This window comes from Microcebus murinus, chromosome 10 (genome assembly GCF_040939455.1).
Source record: "Microcebus murinus isolate Inina chromosome 10, M.murinus_Inina_mat1.0, whole genome shotgun sequence".
In the NCBI taxonomy this organism is placed as follows: Eukaryota; Metazoa; Chordata; class Mammalia; order Primates; family Cheirogaleidae; genus Microcebus; species Microcebus murinus.
This window is the reverse complement of record NC_134113.1, coordinates 91,012,790-91,034,858: the sequence shown is the minus strand read 5'-3', so window position 1 is coordinate 91,034,858 and position 22,069 is coordinate 91,012,790. Positions and strand designations below refer to the sequence as shown.

The following is a 22,069-nucleotide window of genomic DNA, read 5'->3' as shown; positions in this document are numbered from 1 at the left end:
GCTACCAAGCCAAGATATAAAAGATGTCTGATTTATTTAAAAAGTGTATTTATATATTTATTTTTACTATGTACTAGTATTATGTTTATAATATTGTCTATTAATATATCTGCTTTTGTCTGTTTATTGATTTTTTTACAAAGAATCCTTTAGTCTGCCCTTATCTGTACTTTATTTTAGTTTTCTATGTCATCAATTTCTTCCTTATTATAGGCAAATTATAAAATAGTTAAAAATAAAAGCTTGGAAACCAAATTACTTATGCTAACATTTCAATTCTTCCCATTTCCTAGCTGTGTAACCTTGTGCAAGGTACTTAACTTCTTTTATTCTTCAGTTTCCTTATGTATTAAATATAGTATGATTGTTTTCAGGCCTAATCATGATAATAGATGTAGAAAACTGATGTATAGCTGTCTGTATATAATAAACTAAGTTAATACTAACATTATTATTACCATTATTTTGTTTCTAACTTCATTCTACTTTTTTAAGATGACTTTGTCATTCATTTCTATCTTCTTGAGTTAAATATTGGCCCATTCATCTTTTAACTTTTTTTAAAATAAATACATTGATAGATATGAATTTTTCAGCTTTGGCTGAAATTTTCAAACTTCAATTTAGGTAGCACTTTTGTTATTATTCAGTTTTAAATTTGTGGCTTTTTAAAAAAAGATTTTATAGCTATGACTGAATTAGAGAGTAATTTACTTTCCCAATTTGTGGCATATTATTAATCTTATTTCATTAAAGTATTATATTATGGTAATCTGAGAATATATTTTGTGTAATAGCCATTCTTTGACATTTAGTGAGAATTTTTTGGCTTATTACATGGTCTGTGTTTGAAAAAGTTAAATGTTTCACTCAAATAATTGTGTGTTCTCGATTAGTGAAGCAGTCTATATTTATCTACTAAATGAAACTTATTAGTTGCTATTCACATCCTTTTCATAATTACTAATTTTGCTTGATCTGTCAGCTTGTGAAATACTTGAATTTTTATTGTACATTGATTCAACATTTTGTCCAGTTTTAAAATTGTGATTTATTTATTTTGGTACTATATTTTTAAAAGCATTCATGGCCCCAATTATTGTGTCTTATTTATTGTTGTTTTATTAACTTAAATATCTGTCTTTACTGATATTTCACCTTAAAAAACATTTCATTTGATATTGATATTGCTCCATCAGCTTTTGTTTGGTTGATATATTAGTTCAAGGTTTAGCTCCATATTACAAAGCTAAAGAAATGAGTACAAACATACTAGTGATTTAATTAGGTGGAAGTTTATCTATCTCTCATCTAACAAAAGGATCCAAAGTTTGGATGCCAAAATGCACATGATAAGACTGGGGGCCTGGCATGAATGAGGAAGGGAAGAATGAATGTTGGAAAGCCCCTAGCAGTCCTTTGACCATTTGTATTCTTACATCTTTATCCACATATTTTCTACCATTTTTTATTTATTTCTTTTAGATGTGACTCTTGTATATAAGATATAATACACAAAATTAAAATATATAAAATTTATAAATGTATAAAACATGTAAAATACATAAAATTTTATATTAATGTTATATATACATATATATTTACTAATCTAAAATTTGAGTTTCTGCCCTTTAATGATTAACTTAATTCATGTAGCAATTTTGGATAACTCTGAACTCATTTCTAATGTCCTACTTGTGGTTTTCATCATGCTTTTTCCTTCCTAATTGTCTTTGTCTGCTTTGTCTTCAATTGATGGAATTGTTGCTATTGCTTTTTTCCAAGCCATCTATTTAGGTATTTACTTACTTTTTCTACTTTTTTATTGCATAGCACACATTTGTTGATATATATAACATGTTTCTTTTTAAAATCATGTTTAAATTAAATCACTGTCTTCTTTCAATCCAGGCAAACTTCTTGACATGTTTTAATATTTCTTTGCACTATCAATCCCTTCCAATATGTGCTATGCAGATTTTTTGTTTTATTAACCATCTTTATTGAAGTATAACTGTGCAATTTTTGTAAAATAAAATTTAGCAATTTTGAGTATGCAGTTTATATATTGAATTATAACACCAGCTTGCTTTAAACTATAAAATATCAATTTTATTGCAACTTACATGCAGCCAATGCTTACTTATTTTGTCATCATATTTAACATTTTATTTGCTCTACATCACTTCTTGCATCCCAATCTTTCTCTCTTAATTTATTTTTTGCTTTGTCTTAGTCTACTCAGGCTGCCATAACAAAACATCACACACACTGGATGACTTAAAAAACAGAAAGTTATTTTCTTATAGTTCTGGAGCTGGAAATCCAAGATGAAGGATATGAGCTAAAAATAAAATCCTAAGCCCTGTGTTAACTAAATGGACCCCTCTTAGCCCTAGGAATCCCAGAAACACCTTGAAACTGAGTTCCTAGCCATGATAGGATGGGAGGTTTAAAGCACAATTACACATGCACATAATTTCTCTTTTCACAAATACGACTCCTCCTGTAGCTTGTTAAATATGTATATTTAGCCACTCTGCTCAGTATAAAAATCTTGTTCCTTTTTTCTCTCCCTTGAAGCATGTGTACCTGGCTTGTGGCTGAGAGCTGTGTTTCCAGGCTTGCCAGAAAGGCTGCTGAGAGCTGTTAACAAGATCTTTTTATGGGAAATAATGCTGTCCTTTTTCCAAAGTATAACCCTCATTATATTTTTAGTTAACGAAGGGCTACAGGGTTGGCTTCTGATGACTCCTCTCTGGCTGGCTTGTAGGCAGACCACCTTCTCACTGTGTCCTCACGTGGTCTTTCCTCTGTGCCCACAGACTCCCGATGCCTTCTAGTCCCGTTGTATTAAGGGCCCATCATGACCTCATTTAACCTTTGAATACCTCCTTAAAGAACTTATCTCCAGATATAGTCACATTGGGGGTGAGGGCTTACAAAATGTAAAATTAAGAACATTTACTATAAGCACCAAAATTATATATTCTTTATGTGCTTTTTCCACCAAACTAAAACAAAATACATATAGATTTGGGGGGCATGTAATTCAGCACATAATAGTCTGTCTGAAGTAGATCCATTTCAATGAGGAGGTATTTGCAGTAAATAGCCCCAGTCTTTTTTTCTTTTTTTTTTTTTCAGCACATTATGGGGGTACAAATTTTAAGGTTTCAAAAAATGCCCTTTCCCTCCCTCCCCCCACAAGTCTGAATTTATTTAGAAATATTATCTAATTCAACCCCAAGAACAAATTTTAGCCAGGAATTCAGAATTATACTACATTCCTTAGCACATTGAAAATATGAATCAGTTGTCTTCTGGCACATAATTTTTTGATAAGATTTCTTTTGTTATTCAAATTGGATTTTCCTCTTCCTTTAGAGAATTATCTCTTATTACTTGGCATTTACTTTCTGAATTCCAGTTTGCCTCTGAGGGTGCAATTTTGTTACAATATATCTAAATGTGAATGTGTATATGATGTTTCATTAAATCAAGAATGCATAATCGCTTCTCCGCCTTTTGGCTAAGATCAAGCGTGAAAAATGCATAGAGTAGAAAAATATACCTTTGCTTTAGGTACCGCTATTAACAAGTATCATTATTTTAATTACTCAGAGATCACCTTAATAAATAACAAAATACATTTGATGCTTTTTAGCACAGATTTTATTAGAGTGCCACATGCAGAAAAATAAGACAAGATTCTCTCTGAGGAAGATTTCTAAAAGTATTTATCTCAAAGCCAAAGTCAGTATGTCTATTGTTGAAACACTAGGAAACACTCCATCTACAAAGATATCAGTTATCACCACAATTACTTAACATTTTAAATGTTCAAGTCAGTTCATTATACAAGCCAGTACCAAAAAATTAAAATATAAATAATTAAAAGGAAGAAGTAAAATAATCATCATAAATTGGTATATGCAAATGACATAATTTTCTATCTGCAAAAGACAAAGAGAATGAGCTGAAAACACTAAGCTCATGTAATGATTCAGTGAAGAAACTGGCTTCTAATTCAATAAACAAACAAAAACAATCACTTTTGTTTGTAGTGTTGGTGAATAAAAGAAGATTGAAAAATTGTACAAAGTTACTTGAACTGGGTACCAAATATTATAGAAAAAAAATTAAGAACATTTAATATAAGCACCAAAATTATGTATTCTTTTATGTGCTTTTTCCACCAAATTGTGATATGGCTGTGAGCAGCCTGTTCCTGTTGATGTGTCATCTGAATTTGGGGGACAGCCTCACTCTGCTGGGGACTGTTATTCTGCTCTGAGCTTGTGTCTCCATGCACTACTGGGTAACACAGAACCTCAGTCTCTTCATGTGAAAAATGTTATTACTCATATGTGAATGTTAGAAAGTTATGAAGTATACAGATTACAGATTTATTTGCCTCATACATATTATATCTTCCCCTTTTTAGTGGCTACCTATGATATATGCCCACTTTTTACTTTATAGCATATGTGTCTTCTTAAAATATCTTTAAAAAATACATACAAAAGATGTTCAACATAGATATGTTCAATGAATAAATGAATAGATGAACTACATTAGGAGAACAAGAAAATCCATTCCAAAGACAGAGCCTGCATTTGAAGGGATTTCTTTGTGAACATAGACTAGGAATGAAGAATTCTTCATTTCTAAAAATATATAGGATTCTCTCATTTTGAAGATTTAACAATATTAAACACAGGGCACATGACCATGATTCCCTCCCCTTTATCTCACACCTTTAAATTATTTTATAGTTTTCACCTATTAGTTTTATTTCTGCCATAAAATCAATATTAATAACACATGCATATAATCAAATCCCTGCTAATAGTGCATTTGTTGATCACTCATGAGTTACTCTAAATTTCTGTCCCTATGAAAACCTTGTTGTTTTTCACCCATAAATAAAATAGGGGTATGTGGTGAAATCGAATATAAGAAAAACAGCTATCTCCCAGAGTTATATACAATTAAAATTATCATCAACCAAGATTTACTAAAATTGAAATGTGTTGTGATACATATATAAAAACTAATTAGAAAATAGAATGTATTTCTAAATGTAAATTGCATATTCCTAATAATAATAAATATACTTAAACAATTCTTGAATGTGAAACTAATAATATAGATATGGTAATTAGAATAAAGCAGCCTCATGATTCTGAGGAGGTTCTAAAAAACATTGGTAATTGGCTCCTATATTTGAAACAATGGATTTAGTATACATAAGCTCGAATAGTTTATATTGTATTCTTCATTTATTATCCAAAATTTTAGGCACATATTCTAGATTAGGAATTTGGTATTTTCAGTAACTATGTGTCACATACATACTTTATCTTATACATTATAGGTTTCTTATTTAAAAGTCTTAAAAAGGTTAATAATTGATACAAAATTGATATTATTACTATTACATATTATTACATATTACATAAATATTATAATATTACATATTATTACTATAAAGGCTTCTTATATTTAAGTGGTCCATATTTATATCCTTCTATGTATGTTAATGTACATCTTTGTATATATTCTTCTAAGTTGTAATATGTTTGGACAGTGTTATTTCAAGCATACTTTTGTGCAATTCATAATGCATACACAATAGGAAAATATTAGGAAAGTATAAATTTATATAACATACAAGAATTTCTTATAAACTGATTTTCCTCTATAATATTCAAGAGGATTCCCTAAATGGTGTATGGCCTAAGGGCTCCCCATCTTTGAACATACACCTCAGCCACCACAGCACCGAAAGAGAGGCCTGTCTCAGCTTACTGTTGTGTAGAATCAGGACACAAGAGTGGACTGAAGGATAAGCAGTTCCAAGCATCACCCAAAACGTGATGATCGCATTTTTCTCCAGCAAGTCAGGGCTCCAAATTGGCATGAAATAAGACAGAAAGAAAAGGGCATATAGTAGAAGAAAAGTGATCACAGCTTGCATGGCTTTTATGTGGACCGTGGTGCTGACATCTCCAGACCCTTTGGCACCATGCTGCATCTTCTTAACATGTTTCCACAGGGAAGAGATTAGCAGGATGAAAGTTGTCAGGGACAAAGTAAAGGGTATGGCAATGAACATGATGTTGGTGAATAAAAGAAAACTGGAAAATTGTATAAAGTTACTAGAAATGGAAATGCAAGTCCTGTTTCTTTCATATCCATTAATCCAGGCATTAAGGCGGATGTTTACCAGTGCAATATTCAAAAACAAGAGGACCAAGGTCACCAGAAGTATCACTGAAACCACCTTTTTAACTCTCCGCTTTAGGTAGAAAAAAATCAAGTTGGAAAAATTGGCTATCTTGAGAAAATAAAAGACGCTGAGGCTTGTAGCAAGCCAGATGCTAAAATGATTGACCACTGTCCAGAAGACAAGAAGTGTTCTAGAGATTTTTTCATACATTAATAAAGCTGGATTAAACACAGATACATACCAATTAAAGAATATTAAGCAGAGCAGAACAATTCTGGAGATTGCCAAAGCAGTGAGGATTTGATCAGCCAAAGAGATCTTTCTTCTCTTCACCCAGTCAACACAGTTCACCAGTGCTATGAATCCATTTCCTAAATTTCCAATTATGAATTCCACAATTAAAATGAATATAAATGTGCTATTTATGACCCTACTCATAGTTTGCTCCAATGTCTAATATCACTGCTGAAGATTTCTTAATGCATTCATCTCAAAATATTATGTTTATCTGATTCTTGAAAATTGAATAATATATTCCCTTTATAAAAACCTGTGTACAGAATATTAAATCAGCAACCCTCAAGATTAGGTAATGACTGGATTGACAGCTTTCTTCATAAAAATCTTTGTAGTTCCCCAGACAGCTCAGCTGAGCTTCATCCAGATACTGCGTGCCTTACACACAGTAGGCTGAAGTCTCTTGTAGTTGGTGATGAAGGAAATGCTGAATTCTCATTTGCTAACATGCAAATAAAGATTTATTTTCCTTGTTTTGCTTTCTTTTTCTTTTTCTTTTTTTTTTTTTTTTGCCTGATCTACATATTTGAGTCTGTCAACTTGAGTTAGGGCAAGTACTATTACAAAATTCGAACCTGTATAGCAGGCAACAAGAATCTAAATTGTTATACGTGGCTTCCTAAGCACTAAGGTTTTGTAAACACTTTAAAGTTAAGGGTGGGGAAAATGGGAAGATGATGGTTAAAGGGTCTAAAGCCTCAGACAGGAATAAGTCTTGTTTTGTTTGAGATCTGTTACCCAGTATGGTTAAAATAGTTAATAATAGTGTATTGGACATTCTACAAAGTAACACTTTACTAATCTCATAGAAGTCATCATTCCTAGAATGTTGGGTACCACGCATAATATTTATTTATCGTTTTACTTTTTACAAGTGCATACATACACACACATTTATTTATTTATTTGGATCCAAATCCCCTTCTCTTTCCAGTAATTCAGGCTTTTTACTTCTTCAACATTTATTACACATCTTGTTCATGCTTAGTACTGTGATAGCTAAGACATTGTTTTAAAAAAGGCTTCTGAATTTATTATACATAGTATTAAATGTAAATATTCAGTAGACTTTGGGAATATTTTTTCTATGCATTTGAAAAGAGATAGGAATCTTTCTGTTGTCCCATATAGCAGTCGGTCACTTGGTTTGATTGAGTTCATCCAAAAAGCAAGAATTCCCGGCATTCTGTGCATCTCCCTACCTAGTAGGGCATATTCCTCAATCAGTACCAAATACCTTCTGATTTTATCCACATCCACCCACCCTCCCAGCAACACATCTCCAAGACCTCCACAACAGGCACCAATGTAGATGAAGGAAAACATACTGCCAGGCCAAGTGTAATGGAAAATAAAAATCTCAGGACCACCCCCTGCCCCTCAACAACTCCTTATGCAAAAGGAAAGGTCAACCCTGGAGGCTGAATCACACAACACCCAGTTCCAAATGAATAGGTGTTATTAACATTATTCATGAGCCAGATCCCCAAGTAAAAGTAAAATGCATCAGGCATCTACAAGGACTTCCCTCACAGATCATTTATAAGGAAATTTCTTACTGGCCTTCCTTAAACAAGGACATGGCAAATTGTAACTTTAGTTCTACAGCACAAGGCCAGCTTCTAAAACTAAAGTCTGTTAAATTTCATACTAATAATGTTGATTGTAAGTTTATCTTTCCAGGAGTAGAAAAGGATAGAAAAGTCTTTCTTTCCAGGAGTAGAAAAGTCTATCATTCTTGAGATATCTACATGTTGATTCTTCCTTCACTCCCTTTTTTTTCAGACACTCACCTTATCTAATGTAAAATGTAGATTTCCTGGGCATTAACTAAAGTCTCACAAGAATGTAACCATTTGCTGCCCACTGCCCACCCCTGTCCTCCTTTTCCTTTTCGTACACTCTCTCTCATTAAGTAATGAGTTCCCAAATTCCTCTTCAAAAAAAAACAGTCACAGATGCATCTGTGGCTTTTGCTTTTCCCAGGTGAATCATCAAACTTTGGCTTAACAAACCTCTATTGATTGAGATCTTTGCTTCAGTCACTTAATTTCAGGTTGTCACAAGATAAGGGACCAAGTATCATGACATGATTATTCTTCTTTCACAGCTAAAAAAGTAAGCAAGGGGCTGATGAAACAAATTCAGCAACAGCTACCAAAGAAAGCAAAAAAAAAAAAAACATGTATCATAAACTTCAAAGTTGACAGAGAAAGATGTGGGGTATTCCAGTGTGAAGAGCTAACCCTCACTCTCAGTCCCCAGAAGTGACATTGAGCAAAGAAAATAAAACCAAAATATCTTGAAAATTCTCACAAATACCCTACATTTAAAGAAGAGACATACTGAAAAGGCAAAATTGGCTAGTATGGGCAAATTTTAAGGAAAAAAGTCCTAAGAATAAAAGCACAAATATGAAATCAATGGAGAGGCAAGAAGGTCTCCCTGGTTTGGGTATGTCCAGGTAACAAAGATGATCTCAGGAAAGAAGATAAAGGGGCTGGCCCTGAGCCTCCTCCATCCACTGCACATTTGCAGTTTAGGTTGAAAGCACCAGGTTTTCATTTAAACTACAGTTCTTAGGGAGTGACAACCGTTTTCAGACAAGTTGACAATGGCAACAAGAATAAATCCACACATTATATCCAGAAATTCGTTTCTGAATGAGCAGCACCTTTATCCATTTCAGTGTCAAAATTATGTTTAGGAGTATGTGGGACAGGTTATTTTATTTCATTTTAATTTTTGGCATTTGTGAAAAGTTTTATATACTACTATACCAAATGCAACTAATCAATAATGGATTAATCAATGATAATTCTATCTAAGCATTTCTCTACTTGGATCATTATATCTATAATGATAATCTGCTGCCCATCAATTTATCAATACTTACATTGCTATTTTAAATCAAACTAAATTAGATACTGGGTCGACTCTGATTTAGCAGAACTTCAATGTGAGATATTATTGAAGCTCCCTTCTTCTCCCTAGTTTTTTGGCAGTATTATTTTTGAATGTAATTTTGACATTTAAAGGAAAAATAGTAATGTGATATATGTGAATAAATAAATAGTATACATAAGTATGACTAAATCTATGAATACTAAGCCTTATTTATCTTAGTCAAATTGTTTGGCTACATTATCAGTAAGGAGACTGTATGAGATCACCAACAAAATAAGCATAACTGGTTAGAAACTGAAGAACTGAGACCTCAGTCTGATATTTTCAGTTTAGGAAGAAGAGGAAAAAGTAGCAAGGGAGACTGAGAACTGGTGCCCAGGGAATAAGGATAAAAACCAGGAGAGGGCCGCATCCTGGAAAGCAAATAAACTTTGCTCAATACTGCTGATGGCTCAGGCGAGATGAATGCTGACCATTAGCAACACAGACTTACTGGGGATCTTGCAAAGATCAGATTCAATGAGGCAACATCCTCACTGGAGTGAGTTCATAATCCAATAGCTGAAGGGGCTTCATAGTTTGATCAACACTATAAACCAAGCAGAAAATAAGAGCTGAAAAGTTAACTCCTGAAGTCAGTCTATGAAGTGGTAAATCAAAGTCCCTCAGCCAGTTCTTAGGACTGAGCCAATTCAGACAAGGAGAGTTCAGAGACTGATGGGAAGTTTAAGTCCCCTTGATAATTCACAAGAGTATTCAGGGTGTATTCATATTGTGCTTTCTCCAAAACCTGTAGCCATTTACCAGATAACAGTGTCCAGAGGAAAGGGCATGCATTCATTTTCTCTGGGACTTTGAGGTGTGGGACCTCAACTAGCACTAATAACTAGGTACCCCAAAACACACTGCAGTGCATTGGATGGAGTGATATTCAAAAATATTGAATATCAGATGTTACCTAGAGCTTGGTCTCACGTCTATCCCAGGGCAGACTGTTAGAGGCAAGGACCCTCAAAGACCCTCAAGTCCCCTATGACTCGTCCTACGCACGGACTTTGCCCTGGAAAATTCCAGCTATAGCTCTGAGAAGAATGCAGTCCATGACGTGCTGACCACGGGATGCTCCAGGGAGTGCTGACTGCAATTGTTCCCGACCATCTGCCAGGTTGGAAATGAGTAACCAGTCAAAAACAGGATACCGATAAGACGCTGATTGGGGCTGATTAACCCAGACCCAAGCCTCATCGTCGCCACTCTATTTTTTTGTTTCTACTTCCTTGTTTCTGTATGCTTATAAAACCTACTAAAAATCCAAGAAAAGTAGACCTTGACAACCATTTGCTTGGTCTCGTTTCTTTCTCTCGCTCATCTCTTTCAGGCAAGATCCCCCTTGACCCCGCGAGTAACAGAAGGTCCCGCAGGTCGGGACAGCAGACCAAATGCATTTGTAGTTATTTATCTCTTCTTGAATATATAATTGAAATGGACAGGTTTGGCAGAACTCTCACATTACTGCCTGACCAGTAGAGTAAGGGACATTTCTGTAAGCAAGAATAAGAGGAAACCTCTGAAACTTTCCCCTCCTGTCAAGACAATGAATAAAAAGTAATAACTACATTCTCCAAGGAATAGGACTGATTACTGCCACCATAAAAAACTTGAAATATATGGGGAGTGTATGGTAATCCTTTGTATAGCCTTATTAAGTTAGCCTATCTGGCCTCTGCCAAAACCAGATGGATTATAGGATGAACGCAGATTGCCATAAACTTAAATGGGACTTGCATCTCCAGGATGTGGTATCATTTCTGAGAAGAACATAGCCTGTGGCACTTTGTATGTGGCTTTTGATTTGGGGAATTCTTTTTAATCTACACCCATCATGAGGGAAAATCAAAACAATATGCTTCTTGTGTGCTAAGAATAATAGCATTCCTATACTGTTTTATGGCAGGGCTGTCACTTATGCTCAGTTTAATTGACAGTTTGCAAAACAACATGCTAATTCAATATAATCAATATTGAACAACATGCTAATTCAATATAATAATTAACAACATGCTAATTAACAACATGCTAATTCAATGTAATATAATAATGTTACATTAATTGGTACCCATAAATAGGAAGGAGCAAGGTCCTTAAATATCATAAAACACTATAACATTAAACAACAGTAAAATATCAGAAGAAGAGAAATAAACCTGAGAAGATTCAGGACCTATAACATTGGTGACATTTTTAGGGGTCCAGTGGTCTGGTCTACATGTTGAAGCATCCTTTTTAAAGTAAATGGCATGGTGCCCTATCTTATATTTCCTACCACTAAAAAAAGAGGCACTGTATTTGTTGGGCCTCTTTGGATTTTGGAACTAACATGTACCATGTTTGAGGACATTGCTCTGACTCATTTAGAGAGTTTCCCTAAAAGTTACTGGTTTCAGGTGGAACCCAGAACAAGCGAGGGCTCTATAGCAGATACAGGGTGTGGTCCAAGCTGCTCTGCCCACTGTGCCAGATGATTCAGCAGATTCGAAGCTGCTGGAGGCATGGATAGTGGGCATTACAGGGTGCTGTTCATGTCTCTGACAAGCCCATAGGAGAGGAAGAAAGCAAACCCCTAGTGATTTAGTGCAAGACCATCCCTTCTTCAGCAGAGAGTACCCTCGGTTTGACAAACAAAGCAGCAAGTACAGAGGATTAAAGCAAGCATAGAGCCCCTCTAAGCACAAGGCCCTGTGCAACTGCACAAGTTATATACTTATAAATCCAGCCACTGTTGGAGTGGCACGAGTATACCTGAGTGGCACATGGAGTGGACTGTATTGGACCACTTCCATTGACCATTTCCTAGTCTGCTGGTCAGCACCTTGCCTGGTCCAGATCACCTTTCCATTTTGGACCGAATGGAATGCCACACTGTGGGCATGAGACCTGACTTGCTAAATGGCCACTGAGGAGCTGGATGATGTGAGGCAGAAAAGCAAAGTTGTTAGTTCTACTTCAGGTAAACCCTGGCCAATGGGAAATAGAAGACAGAAGAGAGCCAATAAGATACATCCTTGCTCTTCTCTTCCATGGACTAATGCTAGATGTGGTTCCCCCTTGCAGCCCTTCTGGAAAAGCCCCAGGGAGCAAGTACACACATACCACGGTCACCATGCTGTTACCTCATTGTGAAGTGGCCACCAGGAGAGCCATCCATCACATCACGTTGTTTCCCATCTTCTCTTGCCTTAATTTCCATGTCTCGCCCATTGCTGCCCTGTACTTGCCTTCCCAAGTAACTGTCATCACTTTGCTCTCAGATATTGGCTCTGGTTTTCAAAGCTTGAGGCTATTCAGTTGTGCAGTTATTATTTATTCACTTTTCTATGAGTTTATAATATAGCAATGAAAAAGTTCATTTAGAAAGAATGCTGAAAATATTATTTTATTAATTTTTATTAATTATTTTATTATACTTATTAATATTTTTATTTATTAATAGTATTTTATTAACAGAAGATAGTTCATAAGTCAATTTTTTAAAAAACCAAATGCTGCATTTGTACACAATAGCCAGCTAGAAGATATCACAATAAAAACATCATTCACAATATAAAAAATGCAAACATATCAAAATCTTTTATATGTTTTTCAAAAACTCTTGTAAGAGCTACAGTCTAGTTTTGATGTTACACCTTGTCTTCACTTAACACACCTGATATAGATGCATCGAGGCTATATTATAGTGATATTTCCCCTAGAACTGTGAAATAGCCAAATATTTACTCTGAGAAGTGCTTCCACTTGAATAAGCCTATAACCGCAACATGAAACCAGAAAAGAAAATTCATGCAACTTCAGATTTTGTGATGGATTTCATTTATATTGGTTTATCAGCCTTAATATAGTTCATTTATTCATTCATCCACCAATTTAATTGTTCGTCAAAATATCACTTTTGACCAACTAGTCTATGAGCTGGCTTTTAGGTCCTAGAAGTCAACAATAAGACAGACTGATTTCTACTTTTATGGTACTTACATTGCACTGGGGGAGATACGTGATAAACAAAAAATAAATCAGATATAGATCTGATTTATCTTAAAGTTTAGGTGATATTGTTAATATTTTGTAATACCAAGAATTAATATAATAAATATTAGTAATATGATAAAACAGATCTTTTAGACATTTTCTATAATTAATTTATAGGTTTCATAGATGCCATTTAACATTTGCAGAAAGGTTCATTGAATTATGTTTTATAATTTCTATATTAGTTTTATAATATTGAGCATTTTTTAAGATAGGGAAGATTTGAATTGCCTTATCTGAAGTTTAAAAAGAATTTCATGGATGGAAGATAAAGAAGATGATTGGCAATTCAGAAATTCAGAGGTGGTTTAGAAAAAAACCGAAATATTTGACGTTAGATCTCAACTTCAAAAAAATGTGTTCTTTAATGCAAAAACTGGAGCAAATGATTTTTATAACTGCACATGGAACTTATAACAGCATTGAAAACAGGCCCGATCTGTTCTTTATTCCTATTGCAGGAATTATCTTTTTCTAAACTATTCACATACTTGTATTAAATCTAATATTCCTCAATACTTTTTATGGTACACATAACAAAATTTACTCTAAGTATTTTTTTACTCTTGAATTTTATTGTGTGCATCTTTTTCTAACAATAATTGTTTGCTTTATGCTAAACATAAAATAAGGATTCATGATGGAATAAAACCTACCCCAAAGATGCATCCTCATTATTAATTTGTAATTTAATGTTCTTACCATCCAAAAAATTATAAGTTCAAGCAATGAAATCCAAACACAGTGCGGTACGTGTGTGTGGCATAAATTACAATGGAAAATGACAATGATTTCCTGAGATAAACTGTCAGTTCTTAATGATGTACAAATATAGATCATAAATTCTTCAATTGAAAGATGACATAAAGTATATAAGAAATACAGATGGCTTTATAATTCTGAGAAATTTCTTACCATATTTTTATGATTAGATGGTTTGTGTGAAAAGAATTGATTAAGGACATGTTATTGTCAATATTTCTTAGATTTTCATACACATGCACACACACATATATATTCTTTTTTATAATAAGTTTAGGCATAAGAACTTTTCTAGTTATACTTTTGGAATCATTCAAATGTATACACTATGGAAAAGCCAGCAGGAAATATAAAATGTTTCATACACCATTAGTTTGTTTTCTGCTAGAAAACACGTAATGTCCCTCTTATTAATCTACAGCATTGAAGGTTTCTGTCCTTTCACCCAGCAACTCACCTGCCACAAAACCAAAAGAAAGGTCTGTTTTAACTTCTTGTTTCCTAAAATTTGGATGAATGAATGGCTTGAAGGACAGATGATTCCCATAGCTTGGAGAAACAAGAGCACAGGTTTGTTCTGCAGCCTATCAGAATTTCAAACCAATGTGATTATAGAGAGAAAGTAAATGGCAAATAACATAAGAAACGAGATCACAGTTTGCAAAGCTTTTATGTGGACCTCAGTGCTGGAACCTTGAGCTATTCTGCCATCAAACCACATCTTCTTGAGATGTTTACACAGAGAACAGATTAATGGCAAAAACATATCAGGGACATAGTAAAGTATATGAAGTATGTTAGCGTAAATACAGTCCTATTTGAAAGGCATAGAGTGCTCCACAATTTGCTCTTACACGAGTCAGGTTTCTTTCATATTCTTTTGTCCCTGTACTTTCATCCCTGTTTACCACTGCAAGATGACAAACCCAAAAGACCAAAGTCCCCAGCAGTATCACCAAAACGGCACTCTTAACTTTCCTCTTTTAGGTAAAGAAAAATTCAGTTGGAGAAATTGGCAATCTTGAGCAACTAAAATATACTGAGGTTAGTAGCAAGCCAGGTGCTAAAATAGTTGGTTACTACCCACATGATATGAGCAATAATTCTTACTTCTACGTTATCTAAGTCTGGATTACACGCATTTCAATACCAATTTAATATTACCCAGAATAAACAAATTCTGGTGACTGCCAGAGCCCCAAGAACTTGATAAGCTATGGAGATATTCTTTCTCTTGATCCAGTCAATGAAGTTTACTGGTGCTATGAAGCCATTGGTAAAATTGCCAAGAACAAATTCTACCAGTGCTAGGATGGAAAAATAGTAAATATAAAACTTATGTCTGAACAGGAAAAAAAAAAAAAAAAGAAAGAAAGAAAATGCAGGCATAATATCATGGATTATGATTCCTTTAATGTCCTGACCTTAAATTCTATGTGCACGTCATTTCTAAATGTGCAGTAATGTTCTTTTTCCTTTTACTTTCAGTGATCAATGTCAAGCAGGAAAGCACCAGGGTATACAAAGGATTAGTTCAATGCTGTCTATATGGAAAACACTGTTATTACCAGACAGCTCCAGTTAACTCTTATCCATACACTATCTGTTTTTGCTATAGCTGGAATATTTCATAGCTGATGAAGTGAAAGTTGAATTCCCATTTGCTATCATGCAAATAAAGACATATTCTCTTTCATTGTTTTGCAAGTTTTTCCTTTTATAACCTCTCCATAATTTGTGTTCTGCAACTTTAGCTGTCAGGGAAATTTTAAAACCCAGTATATATAACAGGCTTCCATTCAAATCAGAACTTGCTTTGCAAATAAAAATGTCTTTCTAAAACACACTAATGACCAACTAACCCTATCATATCTTCTCTTACTCATGTCACTTCCCTGTATTAGCTAAACACTTATGCTAAAAATGACAGCAAAGAAAGAAAAGTACAGGACAACTGAGCTTATTCTCCTTTCAGTACTTCCTTACACATCTGTAAGGCAAAGGTACAGTGTTGATACAATGTGTGCATGTCAAGAAGTGAAATAAAAGTAGCTGAGTTAGTTTTGTGCAGTGTTTCTACTGTTTTGGTAAGAACAATATACATAAGCACGTACAAACTACAAAATACGAATTGTGGGATTTCAGCAATTCTGCATACAAGTTCAATGCTCTCATATTTGCATTTAAAATCGGCATTCCACAATACACAGATGAACAGTAAAATTCATGCCAATAATTGCCATTTTTAATTTTTAAAATTTAATTTCTATAATTTAATTCACACTATAATTATCATTTTTCTTCACTTAGAATGACATTGTTACAAATAAACACAAGTCAAAAAAGAAAGACTGTAGAAGAAGAAAAAGGATTTATATTTTAGTATCTTTAACAATATTTTTTTTTTTTTGCTGCTTTTTGAATAAGCAGTCACAGATTTTCATTTTGTGCTGGGCTCCACAAATTTTGCAGTCGGCCCAACCTAGAACCATTGAAGTCAAGAATATTACCCCTATCTAAATATCTACACAGACTTAGACAAGCCTTTACTGACATCTTTCAAAGCAACCCCCAAATGACCCACCAGTGGATTGATGAGACAGCGATTTGGGGTACCACACTCTTAATTACTGCATTTCTTCCATCCTTTTCTCCCATCCCCTGATATTACCACAATGAACCTGCTGAAATGCCACAACCCAGCGTCTTTTCAACTACAGATCTTTCTAGAAATAATTAAACTGAAAACTAAAGGTGACCTTTCATTGAGCAGCATTTAATCCCAGGCCTTTCTGCTGGACAACTCCTTTCTACACAGTATATATCCTGGTGCCTCGGTGCTTCTGTTTTAACCAAACCCTGGCTGTGGCTCCAAAATCAGGCTGTCTCTCACCACTCAGGGTGCTCGAGTTCCCACCAAGAAGTTGGTCAGTGAACCATTAAATCTGATTGCCTAAAAATTCCTCCTTCATATACAGTCAAGTTTCCTTTGTCTAATTTCTCCTTTTTTTTTTTTTTCTTTTGTACCACTACTTTCCATTGCAGTAAATTAACTTCCCGCCTGAAGACACATCCTGGCAAATGTGACAGTTTGTATTGTTTAGATGAGAGACTTCCTTCATTCTTCTAATTTCTCCTGCATAACAGTAATCCCCAGAGCCAGCCTCTCAGAAGCCTGAGTTAACTGTCTATGCATTTCTGTTCACTGCTTCCTGCTCTACAGAAAAATGCAACCGCCTGCGGTGAACCTCCTCAACTCTCATCCCTTCCGATCATATCTTCTGTCCATTTCTCCCATCCTTTCTTCCATCCCCTCTGAAGACAGGTTCCTATGGAATTCAAGGCTAACCCACCACCCTTCTTCAGATTTTGAGTGTATACCTGTCCTTCTCCCCTACACCTTGCACTCACTCCTTCCTGCCTTTTGCTTTTTTAACATCATCCTCTCTACCTACACCCTCCTCACACCCAAGCTGTCTACATGTCTCTCTCTCATCAATTCCGTGAAAGGATGAACTAACTGGGCCACCTGCCACTCATCCTCTCCCACGTAGTCCACAATTTTTTGCACTCTAGAGTCCACCTCTGCCATGCTACTAAAACTGCTCTCTCCAAGTTCACGAACTGACCTGGCAGCTGGGCCAGGGGCTGTTTCTCAGACCCTTGGGATGACTGCTGCACCCGATGGCATGGGCAGTCCACTCATGTAGGGTGTCTCTTCCCTTGGCCACATTTGTCCTCCACTTCTCTGGCGATTCCTTCTCTGTCTCTTTTAATAACGTTTCTTCTGCCTGACCATTTCTAAATGTCAAGAGTTCCCTGAAGACTGTGTGCTCGTTTCTCTTTTTATTCTACATACTCTGTTTGGAGACTTCATCTATCGTCACTCTTTATGTAACTGCACTATGGGGATGATCCTTTAATCTAGGACTTTGCCTGGACTCCAAACCTAAATTTCTAAATTCTTGACCAACATATTTATGTGGATAATATCGACTAACAGTTCTTAGTGGCTTTTAACGTGCCAAGTAGAGAACCCACACCAGAGGCAGGGCTACGAAATGGTTGAAGATACTGGCCCTGGAGCTGCACCTGCCTGAGTTTAAACCCTGAGTCCAACACACACAATCTGTGTGACCTTGGGAAAGTTTCTTAGCCTCTCTGTGCCTTAGAGTCCTCATCTGTAATATGGGAATAATCAAAGTTAAAATATGTAAGGCACTTAGACTAGCACTGGATATGTAACCAGTGCTATTACTTGTTATTGTTGTTTTATTATCCTAAAAACCTGATGAGACAGGGACCATTATTTTATCCATTTACACAGTGAGAAAACTAAGTAGGTTGTCATGGGTCATGATGGAATCTCAAACTGCAGATGTTCAAATATTAACTCACATTTAGCATTACAATTCAACGATTATATACGTTGAATTGATAGTTCAATGTATGTAGCCAGGCAAGGCGGTGCACACCTATAGTCCCAGCTACTAAGGAGGCTGAGGCAGGAAGATCGCATGAGCCCGGCAGTTTGAGGCTGCAGTGCACTATATTCATGCCTGTTAATAGCCACAGCACTCCAGCATGGAAACAGCAAGACTCCGTCTCTAAAAGAGTTTTTTTTTAATTCGACTTATTTTCTTTTAAAAACCTATAGGTCAAAAATCACTGCAGATCCTATCAAATAAAGCATAACCTATTTTGCTTTAAGAAATATAAAGAAGTAAAATTTGGTGGATTATAATGATACTACTGAATAATAGTGTATCTTTCTGGACAGAAAGATTTAAAATTCCTTTCTGAAAATTGGAACTTTCACTTCCCAAATCTCCATCTCAGATTAGGTTCTTTCACTTTTCTTAGTTTTGCTTGAAAATATAGTAAAGAAAAGATTGAATAGAAAAGGCCACAAAGGAAGCCATAGGACTCGTTAATTACATTTTTCAGTGCTTAGGAATTTTTGAGTCTTCTTTAACATGGATAATCAAATTACAACATCCATTATGACCTGGACAAATTTTTAAGTTAAAAAAAGGAAGCTGCTATATACTGAGCCTTGGAATAAAGGAGGGTAGAAGGAGGGAAGATCAGCATTTATTTAGGTGTCTTAGCCAAAGAACCAACAGCTTATCTTACCTTTCAAAGTTCTAGATTTCCCTCCTTTGCCGTGGGCACGCCCTATTTTACTGGACAACCCATTCTAACAGGAAGAGGGGCTGCAGAAGGTTTAAATGGCGCTGCAGCAGGGCAAACGCCAGGCCAGTCCTGGTCAACAGCCATTGCCTCTGTCCTAGGAGCGAGTGCCTAAGGAACATAAAATAGTTTCATATTTTACATGGAAACATTCATTAATTTTAAAGCAAAAAGCTGCAATTACAAGCAATTAAAGCAGAACTGCAACCTACGTCAAATCTGACCTCTCACAAAGCTGCTGTTGTTCAAATGAAAAAAACACCGAACCTATCTAAATACCTCTGCACGCTCTCCTCAGACCCTCTAGCAAGGATCCCCTTTCATTTTACATCTTCTTCACTAACAATTTCCCTATTTATTTATTTAACTAGACTTTTAGCAAAATTTTTACAGTTTGTCTACGAAAAAGTGAGTTAATATATTTTTGAGATAATTTCTAAAACTGATTTGATGGAATTCAGTACAAGAAGGGGTCTTTAGGAACTTGGAAATAAGGAACATAGAAAATAAAGAATAAGTACATCAAAATAAGTAAATTAGCGTTAAACTGATTGAATAAACACATAATGAGAAATTATATCACTCCTAGGCCCAGGGAAAAACTAATACTTGATAGTTACTCAGTCACATTAACTTTTTTCTAAACAAAACTGTATTACATAGGAAGGGATGGCCAGCGTACAAAAGTAGGGGTTAAAGTGGCGAAATTCAGCAATGCCCATCTGAGCAATATCAAAACCAGTATACTGTATGTCCTAGAAGCAGGTAATATTCCTGTGAAAAGGACTGGTCTAGATGATTGCAATGTGGTATCATTTAACTTCCAACTAATGTGCCTTTGTTCTGACTCCATGCTCACAAACGGACCTTGTAATTTGGATTTCTCCTAGAGATGCCCACAGGGTGAGACTAAACTGTTAGATTTATGCGTGCATCTCAGGCTGCAAGACCGTTAAAGGCATCATCAAAAATAGTTTTATATTCTGGTTTATACACCTGTTTCCTGTTTCCTGGGGTATGTATGTGAGTGAGCCCACCTCTCGAAGATGATCCATTCTTTGGGTATTGACCAAAAAATCAGTCGAAGACTAAACCCCAGCTAGGGATAGGGCCTGTAAACATGACCTCGTAAAGCTTTCTCTGACAGCATCCTTTTGCCTCATCATGAAAAGGGCATAAGGAAAAGGAAAAAAGGTAAAAAGTTAACATGTCTCACATTAGAACTTCAGGAACCATTACGATAGTATATAGTGAAGTATATAAACTGTTTACCTTTCTTTTCGGCAGCCTTTCAGTTTTGGGTGTTCTTTCTGTTGTACCCAAAAGACGACACAATAGTTACAGAGAATTTTACAACACAGAGTTAATTGTTCAGTATTGATCATGATCCTGTTATTCTAACACAATTTAAGGTTTTGGTAACATAAAAATGAAACAATAACCCATTTTCTGTAAGCTCAAGAACTAAAACCACCTTGAGGAAAACAAAATGTCAGACATAGCTAAGAAAATTCTATAGTTAATTAAATAAAAAGTTTATTGTGATTGCTGATACAGTGAACTTGTCATCTAAAGAAATAGTTTCAATAAATTTTAAGGTTTGGTTAATAAACTCACTTTCTCAAGTTAAAATGTCTAGTTAGAAATAAGTATTTTGAATCTGCAAAGTTAACTAGTTTGAACTGTTCTAATTATACATATACTTGTTTATATTTAGAATTGCTCTATTCTTACTACCAAAATAACAATCCTTCAGTTTTACCTTCCCAATTGCATATTAAAACTATCAATGCTACAAACAAAAATCACAGCCATTCCTAATAAATCACACAACTATAGAAGAGGGCAGATTACTTACACTAACCACAATAAAAATTTGAAGCAATTATCAATCAACTTTATTTCCTTTCATATGATAATATCAGCAGTGCATAATATTTATAGATAAAATATATCATCAAAATTTTTTTAACCTTATTACCTATTGCCAGTTAGTTATGTTATATTGTCCTGAATAGAGAATTTTTGGCATCTGTAACAGTCTTCTGGTATTCTCGATCAGATTCTATTAATAACAACAAATTGAGTTTTTCATTGGTAACATATAGTCATATTAAAATAAAACCTAAATACAGTAAGAGGCCAATGCAGGTACCAAATAATGAATGGCAGGCTACCATGAAGAATTATGTAGCCCTGAATAAAAATAGAATATTTTTCAATATTCCTAAAAAAATAAACACAGAGGCAGATTTTTGTTGCAGCTTTCTACTTTCTTTACAAAGAATATTTGGGCCCATCGCTAGCTACAGAAAAACATGAACTACATTTTATCATCACAAAATTGACATTATAAAAGTAATTTTGCAGCCTCAAATTTTTTTGAATTCTGATTGAAACAAAGTGTTCAGAAAAATATTCAGTTTTCTAAAAAGCTCCATTCTATTGATAGCCTGAGAAATGTACACTTAATATGTTTAGGCAGACTGTTATAATTTTGATGTAATGATGTATTTTAAAAAGACAAAATAAGAAATTTAATACTGTAAAGGTTTTTGTTTTGTTTTTGGATTATTCTACAAATTTTTTGGA

General features: G+C 34.8%; 1 protein-coding gene and 1 pseudogene across 1 annotated transcript; both read right to left on the bottom strand.

Moving 5' to 3' along the window:
• Positions 1-5,507: 5,507 nt before the first annotated feature.
• LOC105862755 (taste receptor type 2 member 14) lies at positions 5,508-7,844 on the bottom strand. Its single transcript, XM_012749255.2, has one exon. It carries the CDS (start codon positions 6,671-6,673, stop codon positions 5,714-5,716), a length of 960 nt encoding a protein of 319 aa, XP_012604709.2. The 5' UTR covers positions 6,674-7,844; the 3' UTR covers positions 5,508-5,713.
• Positions 7,845-12,986: 5,142 nt separating this feature from the next.
• LOC105862748 (taste receptor type 2 member 50-like) lies at positions 12,987-16,617 on the bottom strand (annotated as a pseudogene).
• Positions 16,618-22,069: the final 5,452 nt, after the last annotated feature.

What these genes read in the sequence shown, in the direction of transcription:
- LOC105862755 (XM_012749255.2), bottom strand. Translation starts at nt 6,673, where the DNA reads ATGAGTAGGGTCATAAATAGCACATTTATATTCATTTTAATTGTGGAA.